At 52.8% G+C, this 12087-nt stretch overlaps 1 protein-coding gene across 1 annotated transcript in view; it reads left to right on the forward strand.

Annotated features, from left to right (window-relative positions):
• Positions 1-6135, forward strand: part of MLXIP (MLX interacting protein) — a 68457-nt gene extending 62322 nt beyond the window's left edge. The window contains exon 17 of the mRNA XM_008005018.3: positions 460-6135. Within this exon, the coding sequence (XP_008003209.1) occupies positions 460-581 (122 nt within the window). The 3' untranslated portion in view covers positions 582-6135. The remainder of the gene's footprint in view (positions 1-459) is intronic.
• Positions 6136-12087: the final 5952 nt, after the last annotated feature.

Consider the following 12087-nt stretch of genomic DNA (forward strand, 5'->3'; position numbering starts at 1 on the left):
AGCGTCCAGTGGGGGCGGGAGGCTCCTGCCCTCCCATGTCTCCCAGCCTGCTCAGACTCAGCTTGCATGGATCGAGTGCCCACTATTTGCCAGGCCCTGTATCAGGTGCCTTCGGGTGTGTTTTCTTGTGTAATTCTTGTAATAACAAGCAAAGATGATCCTGTATGTTAAGGTTATAGAAGCTTAATATCAGAACAGCTGGCAGCCCCGTGGCACCAGGAACAGCATAGGATGCTCCGCCTATGGCAGCTCCTGCTAGGATTTGGGGAGGCTTCTGGAGGCAGAGGGGTGAGTGCCCAGGTCTTGGCGTAGGCCCCCAGCACTCCTCCCTGCAGTCCAGAGTGGCTGCCACTTGCCCCATGTCTGAGCATTCCCACATGGGTTGTAGGTACGAAACCGGGTGTGTGGTGTGTGGTGGTTCTGTGTCACTGCCCGTGTCTGACCCGTTCTGTCTTGCAGTGGTGTTGAACACGCTGCGGCAGCTGAGCACCTCCACCTCCATCCTCACAGACCCGGCACAGCTGCCGGAGCAGGCATCCAAGGCTGTCACCAGGATCGGCAAAAGATTGGGAGAGTCCTAGCTGCTTAGCTGGCATGCAGCCGCATGAGATGCCAGGAGACCTTTCTCTGCTCATGGAGAGTGGGCTGCGCCCCCCCAGCCCTTCCTGACGCTCAGCCTTGGGGCCTCTCTCCAACTCTGCTGGCCCACCGTGGCGTCGGGAGGCCATGCTCAGGTCTGAAGCAGGTTCGGGGCCTGCTGACAGCAATAGCCCGCCTTCGGGAACCCCTTGCTGTGAACTCTCTCACTCAGTGACCTCAGTCACCAACCTCTTCTGCCCTTGGGGCAGCCCAGACAAAAGGGAAGTGCTGGCCGTGCTGGTCCTGCCCTGCTGGTGGCCTGCCAGTGAGCGCCAGTGAGCGGAAGCGATGGGATGAGGGTGACAGGGCCTGCTCCTGTCCTGAGGCCCAGCCTTGTCCCTCCTGCCACATCCTGTCCACATGCATGCCTCTGCCTGATGCCCTGCTCCACTCTCTGGCCTGCCCGTGGGGCAGTCGGAAGGCATCTTTCTTTCTCCCCTCAACTCTTGACAATGCCTGGCCCTTGTGGATGGACTTGGGCTTCTATTCAGGCTTATGCATGGCAGGCTGCCAGGAGGAAGTGCCTTCTTCAGAGAGCCTCCAGGACACATGTGTGCAGAAACAGTGGATGTGGGACACACAGGACCAGAATGGAAGTGTGTGATGCACGGTGGCTGCTCTGGCTGAGAGGCCCTGCTGGGTGTGTTTCATCAGTCCCGTTTTAGCTCCACCTGACGTTGCAGGATCCACAGGGACTCAGCCTAGGACTTTCTCGGATGTCACCTCACCACCATGGCCCTTCTGCCATTCTTCTCTACTTGTCTCCAGCTGCAGCTGTTGACAGGTCAAGCGTGTCCAGTGGGAGCTTAGAACCCTGAAGTTCTAGTGTCCGAAAGATCAGACTCCATGTCCTGCTGTCAGCCTTGTCATCTTGTCTGATGTCTTTCAGCTGGGTTCCCCAAACGAGGACAGTTCTCAGACCAAGGATGCCCTCACACTCAAAAGTCTGTCCTGCCTTGTGTTTGGAGAAGGAAACAATGTTGGCGAGCAGCACTCTGCGGTGGTCAGCCCTCAGAGCTGTCTCTAGGCATCTCTCAGATCAGACAGCAAAGAATCTACCCAGATCAGGGCTGGGTGGAGGCGTGGCTGGGCTAGGGGCCATTTTGAGCCTGCAGCAAGAGATTGGCCCAGCCTCAGTCCTTGCCCTTCTCCGGCTACCTCTGCAGGGAGCTGCAGGGGCAGGCACTCTCTCCAGCACTCAGGAAGCCCGGCTGAGGGTACCTCCTCGTGGAAAGAATGCACTTTAAAGCTCTGCTGAGGAGTTCGGAGCCCAGGCTTTCAGGCGACTTCTGCCCTCTCTGCCTCTCTTCACCCTCCCTCTCTGCCTGCAGGGCCTGGGAAGGGCTTTGAGGGAGCCTGGGAGCCGTGTGAAGAGGGGCACCCTGGGCTGTCCCCAAAGTTTAGATCCAGTTGGAGGTTCTCCCTGGCTCCTGCAGGCCTGCAGGGGTCTCTCCCCAGTTCAGGCCTCCGGCCAACCGCCTGCCCCCTTATCTGTGCTTCAGCCTTGCACAAAAGCAGCTTGGTGACACCACTCAGCCACTCAGAGCGTGTGTTTACAGGCTTTCCAGATCACCTTCCTTTGGGGTGAACATAAAATGAGGCTGGGCTGGTCCTTGGAATTTCCCCTGGGAAATGGTAACAGACTCCATCCTTGACCCAGGGATAAGCATGAAGGCAATGTCCCAGAGGCAGAGGCCACGGTGGTAGGAATTCCACCAAGGCCAGAAGGGAAAAAGGAAGAGGCCACCGTGTCCAGCTGTGTGGGCCCTGGGGAGGGTCGTGAGTGCAGCCCCTCTCCACTTCCGTGCCTTTGTAAAACGTGTAGATAACCGCAGAGGTTGGCTGAGCCAAGAACTCTCCTAAGTCAGTGGCTTTCTCCCCACCCCTTGCTGGGGATTCATTCTTTTTAAACTCCGTGGGATATAAAATTGGCCTCCTGCTGCTTTGGCCTACCTCTCCCTCTGCTGACTTAATGATTCTGTTTCTTCAGGTATTTAAGGCTGTTAGGTTGTGTGAGCCTTGAAGGATATGTGTGTGTGTGTGTGTGTCCCAGCGACTGTCCACTGTCCAGGAGATGCATGTCTTTGTATTGGAGATATTTCTGTAACTCATTCTCTTGGTGCTCACGATTGCCATGGCCATAGGGCCACAGTGCCGTATCTCTGCTGCAGACATGATTGTTTCTTGTTCTAGAGGTTTCCTTGTTTTCAAATCTTGCCTGATGAATCCAGCCAGACCAAGGGGCCTAGATTTGACCTCTGTCCTGGGCTCCTGGGCCAGGTGCAGGGACATCTGAGGCCACTCTGCTGGCCGCCTCCAGTGGGAGCTGACCTCAGGGTGGGCTTTGTTTACACTCATTTTCACCCTGATTCTTGCCCCCACTTTCATAAAAGAAATTTCAAAATGCTGACGCTTTGGAGAGTAAGAAAATCAATCTTGGCTGGGCGCGGTGGCTCCTGCCTGTGATTCCAGCACTTTGGGAGGCTGAGGCTGGAGGATCACTTGAGCTCAGGAGTTGGAGACCAACCCTAGCAACATAACAAGATCCTGTCTCTACAAAACAAAATTTAAATTAGCCGGGTGGGTGTGTCAGTGAGTGCCTGTGGTCCCAGCTACTTGGGGCTGAGGCTGGAGGATTACTTGAGCCTAGAAGTTGCAGTGAGCTATGATCATGCCACACTGTACTCCAGCCTGGACTGACAGAGTAAAACCCTGCCTCTAAATAAAAGAAAACAGAGGCTGAATGCGGTGACTCACACCTGTAATCTGAGCCCTTTGGGAGGCCAAAGTGGGTGGATCACCTGAGGTCGGTCCGGAGTTCACAACCAGCCTGACCAACATGGTGAAACGCTGTCTCTTCTAAAAATACAAAACATTAGCCGGGTGTGGTGATGCACGCCTGTAATCCCAGGTACTGGGGAGGCTGAGTCAGGAGAATCACTTGAACCTGGGAGGTGGAGGTTGCAGTGAGCTGAGATTGCACCACTGCACTCCAGCCTGGGTGATAGAGCGAAACCCTATCTCAAAAAAAAAAAAGAAAAAAATAGAAAATCCAAAAAGAAAAACCAGAAGTCCTGCTGGAATCCCTGGCGGGTTTCTGAGAAATCGCCCTGTGCTGTCAGCCCCTACCCTGCACTGCTGCCTTCCGTGGTGGGTGGGAGACCCCAGAGCAGGGCAGGCGCTCCTGAGGGCCTTTCCTGGAGTAGGCCGGCAGGCCACACAGCGTCCGGCACCCTGGGTGGGCTGGCTGCCACCTACTTAGGACGTCTCTACTTTGGAGGATTTTACTGCAGGAAGCAGCGGCAGTGCTGGCCATTGGTGCTGGTGACAACATTGGGTTTGGTTGAGGGGAAGGGGCTGGAAAGCAGCAGGCCCCCCAGTGCTGCACATGGTCCCAGAGCTGTCGGCCAGGGGAGTGGGGTCAGTGGTCAGCCAGCCCTCCCATTTCTTGCCTATGGGCCCTGACCACACTCCCTTTTCTAGAAGTCAATCCCAAGGTTTCTCTGCTGTGGCTAAGAGGGATGGAAATTTGGATTCTTGGAGGGCATCACGCCCCCGTCCCTGCCCAGGTAAAGTGGCACAGTGGCATGCGGCACCTCTTTCTGTTGCTGGGGTGGGGGGCTCACACACCCACCTCATCTCTGTGCGGAGCTGTGACTGGCCCTGCCGGCAGCTGGAGTACAGGTAAGGGTCTCTCTCAGAGAGGGGAGCTGTAGCCGGGAACTGGCAAGGCCCCTTCCTGCAAGGCCCTAGCTGGCCTCTGGGTGAACCTGAGGTGGCAGGTTCAAGTTTTCAAGATGGTGAGGTCTTGTCTACTGGACAGGACATTATGCTCTCAGAACTCGTGGGAGTGGAGCTGGGCCTGTCCTGGGCCAGTGGACCCCTGTGTGTGGGGGATTTGGGGTGCTGCGGGCCTGATTCTGCACTGGCAGATGGACTTTGCTTTAATCCAGCTCTTTCCTTACCCTGGCTCTGACGTGGGAAGGCTTGGAGGGCCCCTCTCATCACCCCTGTTGGCCCTCAGCTGTCCCTTTCCTTTGTCGCCTGGCTCCTGCCTGGCCTGCCTGAGGCCTCCTAGCAGGCACCCTGGGTGTGAGTTGAGCCTTTCTCTTTTCCCTCTGATGGGAAAGTGGCCTTTCCCTCGACACCTGCTCCCTGGCCCCAGAGGAACCCACCCGTTTTGGAGCTCAGCTTGGCCCAGCGTTTCCTTGGGAAAGGGAAAGGAGAGCTGGACAGCATGATCCAGGCAGGCAGCGTGTGCAGTGGTGGCCGGCCAGGGCGCCACAGATGTACGGGGATGTGGCGTGTGGCTCCGGGCCCTCGACATCTCTGCTTTGGAGGATTTTACCTTGTCTGCACACCTGTCGGGAGAGGGGACAGCAAGGTGGGAGGTTGAAGAGCTTTGAGGCTCAGCAGCATGTTTGTGGCATTCGGTGGACTCCGTGGCCTTGGGCGGCTGGACAGGTTTTTGTGATGTGAGGGACATACATGGGGCACATGGGAAGCTTGACCAGGGCTCCAGGAACGCTGACAAAGCGTTTTAGGACCCCCACCCCCATGCCTGTACCAGGGCTGGCCTCCAGAGTGGGTGAGAACAGAGCAGCTGTGGGCTTTTCATTCTGAGGTCTTGGCCCGCCCTGGCCACCGCGTGGGACTCTTTGCTTGTCAGGGCTTGCAAAAAATCAACCTTCGAGAAAGAAAAGGGAACTCTTCACGTTGAATGTTGACGCTGTGTGTGTGTGTGTGTGTGTGTGTGTGAGAGAGAGAGTGCGCATGCGTGTGTGCACTTGCACAAGCTTGCGTGTCCGTGTTTACTTCATGGAATTTTGTTTTTGTGAAATCCCCCTCCAATCATGTGTCAGAATTTACCTCCATGCCCCAGTCACACTGTTGGTTCTGCTCTCTGAACCCGGGTGTAGCTCATTTGAAGGACTCTTCTGTGTTTCCTAACAGTTATTTGGTGGTCTCAAGAGTTGAGGTTGTGGAGGGTTGGGAGAAACTGAAATTCTGTACATTTCCATAGAGTTTACATCCTGCAGTTAAAAGGCAGGAAGGGCTCAGCCCGGGCCCCACAGCTCCACGCCGCCCCCCACGGGTCGCCCACAGTGCCCCCGTTTCTCCAGCTGAATCTTTTTCGAACAGCCCAGGAAAGGAAAGCGGGTTCGCTTGCTGATTTTGTTCACAGCGGAAGCACCATGTTCTGTTCCTTTTTTAGGTTCAGTTTGTTGTGTAAATGGCGGTTTTTTCTGGTGTGAGCTTTGGTGATTGTGGCAGGGCTCCTCTGAGGAGACAGTTCCACCTCGTGGTCTGAAGAACAAACCAGAGAAGAGTCTGGTTTGGCCAGAGGCCCCCTCTGGCCCACGTCACCCTGAGTACGCCCCTCTGATGCTCTGCTGTCAAGAAGCACGTTTCCACCAGCTGTATTCAACACTACAATGCATTTTTAAAACTATATTTGCATCCAAGACAATAAAGAAATCTTATTTTTTTTGAAAAGCCTGTGATGTGTGGCCTTAAATACTATCCTGTTACGCAGTGGGAGAGATGGGAAAATGAAGAGATCTGAGCACAGCGATGCCCTTGGCCAGCTCACTCCTTCTAATCTCAGGAGGTGTGATCAGCCTGGGATGGAGGCATCGGGTGGGGAAGAGGCCCAGGGTGGGAGGGCGATTCTGGAGGTGTGTCCAGAAAGTCAGTGCTCCTAAAGACGGGCCTCCCTGCAAAGGCTGATGAGAAAGGCCCAGTGTGGCAGGTTCTGCCTGTTTCCTCAGCAGGGGCTAGTGAGGCAGGCCACTGCTCCAGGCCGCACCCAGGTGGACAGAGCTCACTGGTGCCCCTGTAGACCTCTCATTTCCTCATCCAGGACTTGGGCAAATAGCACCAGGCCTGCACACTTGACAGTTTCACGTGAAATCACGTGTGTCTGCGTGTTCAGTAGCCCGTGGAGCTCTGTGCTTAGAGAGAGCAGTCATCAGCACAGCCAGCACTGGCCCAGCTCTGCAAGATCCTCAGTCACAATGGGAGCCTCCAGGCACTGTGGTTCCCCTGCTTATTATTGACTCAATACCAGAGATGGGAAAGACTAGAAAACTGACCAGTAGAAATGTCCCTTTGTTCAGGTGCTGAGAAGGTTTGGCTCATCTCTGTTTCATGTAGAAGCTTTTCTCTGCCATTTTCCTGGGCCCCACACCCACCCATCTGGCCCCTTGTGCCTGGACAGGGTGACCCAGCAAGAAGAGCCAGCCCCGCACGGAGCCGTGGGGTTGATTCACGAGATGACTGCCCAGATCTGGATCTCGATGTAGAATGCAGTGGGTTGATACACAAGCTCTTGTCTGATCAAACCTCCACGCCTCCCCTGAGGAGACACAAAGCAAGCCTGGGCCTTGAGAACCGGGGGTCCTGGAGAGAAAGGTGAACGCCTCACAGACTTATTTGGGCTAGAAGAAACTCGGTTTCCACTGAGCTCAGCCACAAGTGTCTGTGTTAATGTTTTGAGCACAGCTCCATACCTACCTGGGATCCTAAAAGATGGTAGAGACGTGATTGGAGGAGAAAGCCGAGTTTTCTTTTGGGTTGGGGAGGGAGTAGCAGCGACAGGAGCAGGATCCGGAGGGAGCCAGGCCGGTGCCCTGGAGTCCCGTTCCTTGATGTGCACTGGGCCCTGCTCAGGCTTAACGTTTGCGGCTGCTGCAGGGGCGTGTACAGCTCTGCACAGTTCTCAAGGTGGTGGCGTGGTTAATTCCCTTTACAGAGCAACCAGAGTCATATCTGAGGTAGCAAGGCCACATGGGTCAGAGAAGCCTAACAGGGCTTTTCCATCTTGTAAGTGGCCTCTCCATCCACCACTCACCAAGCCCAAATCCAGAGAGTTATCCCTGATGTCCTTTCTCACCCCTCCCAATACCAAGTCCTGCCAAGTTTCTCTTCTCAGTTTCTTCTAAATACATCATCCGCTTTTCTCCATCCCCACTGCCATCCCCCGCCGTCCAAGCCACGCCATTGCCTAAGCAGCTCAAGTAGTGACCTCATCTGTCCTCCACATCACAGCACGAGCTTTCAAAACCCCAAGTCTAGCCAGGTCGCTCTTCAATCCTTCCAGTGCTTTCCAGATAAAGTCCTGGGCCCTCATGGAAGCCCTTCCCCTGCTTTCTGTGCTGTTTTTTCGTTTTCTGAACACACCAGGTTTGGTTTGGTTTTGCTCTTTACAGTTTTCCCAAGGCCTGTCTCCTCTCTCCAAGCCCTTCTCCATCTCTACTGTTTTCCTTCAGGTCTTTCTTTAAACATCAAATCCTCAGAAACCAGCCTTTGTATGCCCTCCCCGCCGCACAGGTGCACACACACATGGAGTCTCGGAGCGGCTCTCAGGACCCCGATCATGTTAAATTACTCAGTTTCTCTTCCCCACCAGATTCCGAGCTCACCGGGACCAGGGCCTGGTGCCCCCGTACCTCGCACAGACCTGGCAGGAAGCAGATATCCAGACAGCCAGGGGACAAACCCTCCCCGAACTCACCCCACTCCAGCTGCCTCTGCCCACAGCTCTGGGAACTGGTGGGGCAGGGGAGGAAAGGGGATCAGAGGGGCAGGGTTGAGCGACAGTAGGCGTTGACACTGAAGACTGCGTAGGTAATTTCAAAACTTCAACTTGAGTAATTGTAGCTATAAGACTAATCTCTAAATGGCGTAAAAAGCATTTCATCTTGATGTGGACTCGATTCTGTAGAACATGGTTTCCTTTATTTTTGGTAAAGATCTGAAATTAGACTTGTATAGAGTGGTGTGATTGAACTTATCCTGAAGTTTAATGCGTGTACTTTTTACCTTTTTAGTTCAGAAAATCTCCAGTACACACAGAAATGGAGAATAGTATAATGAGCTCCTTCGTCATAATGAATGCCCATCATCTACTTTAACAATGATCAACTCCGGGCCGATTTTGTTTTCTTCTGAGACCTCACGCCCACCTCCATTATTTTGAAGCACGTTCCAGACACCATATGGATTTCATCTGTTAAGTATGCCTTTTTTTTTTTTTTTTTTCTTTTTTTTCTTATTTTTTAAGACAGGGTCTCACTCTGTTGCCCAGGCTGGAGTACAATGGTGCAGTCTCAGCTCACTAAAACCTCTGCCTTCCTGGGTTCAAGCAATTCTCGTACCCCCTCCTCTCGAGTAGCTGGGACTACAGGTGCCTGCCACCAGGCCGGGCTGATTTTTATATTTTTAGTAGGACAGAATTTCACCATGTTGGCCAGCCTGGTCTCAAAGTCCTGGCCTCAAGTGATCCACCCACCTCGGCCTTCCACAGTGCTGGGATTACAGGCATGAGCCACCGCACCCGGCCTTAAGTATGCTTTTTAGTACGATTTCCAGAACTGCGTATATACCTGCAAAGTTGGTCATTTAAAAGTTCCCAAAGGCTTTGTGAAAAGCAACAAAATCACAGTTAATGAGAAACCTGGGGAATGGGGCATTCTGATTGATCAGATTTTCTGTTTCACTGAAAGTCATTAGCTAGAAAACCCTTATTGTGTAGAGAGGGGAAAAGCTTTTTAAGATAACAGTCTGCTTTCCTGCCTTAAGGGCTTGGTGCAGTGAGCAGTCTAATCTCTTCATCTAGTCTGACTGATTTTCACTCCTGGGGGAAGTACTGAACAGAGCTGGTTGGTTCCATTACAATTTTGTATTGGGGATGGGGCCTGAGTGATCAGGGGTTAGCGGTCCTCCCCACCTGCCCCCATCACCTGTCCCACAGCCCTGATTCCAACGTGTTGGTGTCTCCCAAGTTCCCAGCGCCACCATCAGTGGACTATAGTGACGCTGTGTCAACTTTCCTGTATGTACTGAGATCTGTGTAAATTTCTCTAGTTTCTGTCCCTCCTTTCCCTAATACTTGCTGTGTATTTACCCAACTCTTCCTTTTTTATTCTCCTTTGACCAAAATGTGGGTACTGGCCTGGCGCAGTGGCTCATGCCTATAATACCAGCACTTCGGGAGGCCAAGGCTGGCAGATCACTTGAAGTCAGGAGTTTGAGACCAGCCTGGCCAGCATGGTGAAACCCTATCTCTACTAAAAATACAAAAAAATTAGTCAGGTATGGTGGCAGGCGCCTGTAGTCCCAGCTACTCAGGAAGCTGAGGCAGGAGAATTGCTTGAACCCCAGAAGTGGAGGTTGCAGTGACCCAAGATTGAGCCACTGCACTCCAGCCTAGCGACGGAGTGAGACTCCCTCTCAAAAAACAAAAAAGTCCAGGCACGGTGGCTCATGCCTGTAATCCCAGCACTTTGGGAGGCTGAGGCAGGTGGATCATGAGGTCAGGAGTTCAAGACCAGCCTGACCAATATGGTGAAACCACGTCTCTACTAAAAATACAAAAATTAGCTGGGCGCAGTGGCAAGTGCCTGTAATCTCAGCTACTCAGGAGGTTGAGGCAGTAGAATCACTTGAACCTGGGCAGCAGAGGTTGCAGTGAGCCAAGATCATGTCACTGCACTCAAGCCTGAGTGACAGTGAGAATCTGCCTTAAAAAAAATAAAAACCCACAAATTAGCCAGGCGTGGTGGCACACATTTAATAATCCCAGATACTTGGGAGGCTGGGGTGGGAGGATCACTTGAACCCAGGAGGCAGAGGTTGCAGTGAGCCAACACCATGCCACTGCACTCCATTCTGGGCAACAGAGTGAGACTCCATAAAAAAAAAAAAAAAAAAAAAGGGCTGGGCGCGGTGGCTCACACCTGTAATCCCAGCACTTTGGGTGGCCAAGGCGGGTGGATCACGAGGTCAGGAGATCAAGACCACGGTGAAACCCCATCTCTACTAAAAATACAAAATTAGCTGGGGTGGTGGCACACGCCTGTAATCCCAGCTACTCGGGGGGCTGAGGCAGGAGAATCGCTTGAACCCGGGAAGCAGAGGTTGCCATGAGCCGAGATCGCGCCATTGCACTCCAGCCTGGGCAAAAAGAGTGAAACTCTCAAAAAAAAAAAAAAAAAAAAAAAAAAAAACAGTAGCTGGGCATGGTGGCAGGTGCCTGTCATCCCAGCTACTTAGGGTGCTGAGGCGGCAGAGTTGCTTGAAACTGGAGGTGAAGGTTGCAGTGAGCTGAGATGTGCTACTACATTCCAGTCTGGGCGTCAAAGCGAGACTCTGCCTCAAAAAAAAAAAAAAAAAATAAAAACCAGATGTGTGTACTGAAGGTTGTATTTTAATGAGGCTCAGAGAATACAACAGTGACTTTATTGTGAATGCATTAAAATCTTTGTTGATACCTGCGATCGGTGTGGCAGGTGGCTTCTGAACAGAGATCCACCAGCAAAGGGGTTGGGGGCAGGCCGAGGAGGTAGAAGGCAGGGCTCCCATGCACAGCCCTTTAGGGAAGGGCAGACTTCACAGAAACAGCGGCCAAATCTCACATCTGCAGAGGTTTTGTCTTTTCCTGGACCATTCCCTTTGCTATCCCCTGGGGCTTGCTCTTGTCAGTTATCTCTTCTGTCACTTGCATTTTTCTCCCTTTTTCATCGACTCATTCCTCTCCATTCACAAGTTTCTCTTTCTCAAGTCTCTCTACCTCTAACTTACCTTACTTTCCATCTCTGTGCCCAAAACTTGTTCCTCCGCAAACATTCTGCATGCCAATAAACGGCACTGGCGTCTCCCCAACTGCTTCAGCCGGAAACTCAGACTTCACCCTGACGTCTTCCTTTCCCTCTCTTCCCACATTCAGCCTATTAGCAAGTCTCGCCAATAACACCTCCGAAATACAGACAGCCCTAACTTAGGATTCCTTTTTTTTTGAGACGGAGTCTCGCTCTGTAGCCCAGGCTGTAGTGCAGTGGCGTTATGTGAGCTCACTGCAACCTCCACCTCCTGGGTTCAAGCGATTCTCCTGCCTCAGCCTCCCTGGTAGCTCGGATTACAGGTGTACAGGTGCCCGCCTCCACGCCTGGCTAAATGTTGTATTTTTGGTAGAGACAGGGTTTCACCATAGTGGCCAGGCTGGTCTTGAATTCCTGACCTCAAGTGATCCACCTGCCTTGGCCTCCCAAAGTGCTAGGATTATAGGCGTGAGCCACCACACCTGGCGATTTAGGATTTTTTGATTTTAGGATGGTGTAAAAGCAATACAGACTCAGTAGAAACTGTACTTAAGATGTCGAATTTTGATCTTCTTCCAGGCTAGTGACATGCCGTATGATCTCTTCGTGGTGCTGGGCAGTGGTGGTGAGCTGAATGAGGGCAGACAGCCAACACTCCTGCATCCTGGGCTGCCAGGCGCTTTTGCCCAACTGTAGGCTGCTGTGAGTGTTCCCAGCCCTTTTAAGGCAGGCTGGGCTGAGCTATGATCAGGAGGTTAGGTGTATTAAATGCATTTTTTACTTAACATTTTCAACTTACAGTGGGTTTATTGGGACGTGACCCCATTGTAAGTCCAGGAGCATCTGT

Source organism: Chlorocebus sabaeus, chromosome 11 (genome assembly GCF_047675955.1).
Source record: "Chlorocebus sabaeus isolate Y175 chromosome 11, mChlSab1.0.hap1, whole genome shotgun sequence".
Taxonomy (NCBI): Eukaryota; Metazoa; Chordata; class Mammalia; order Primates; family Cercopithecidae; genus Chlorocebus; species Chlorocebus sabaeus.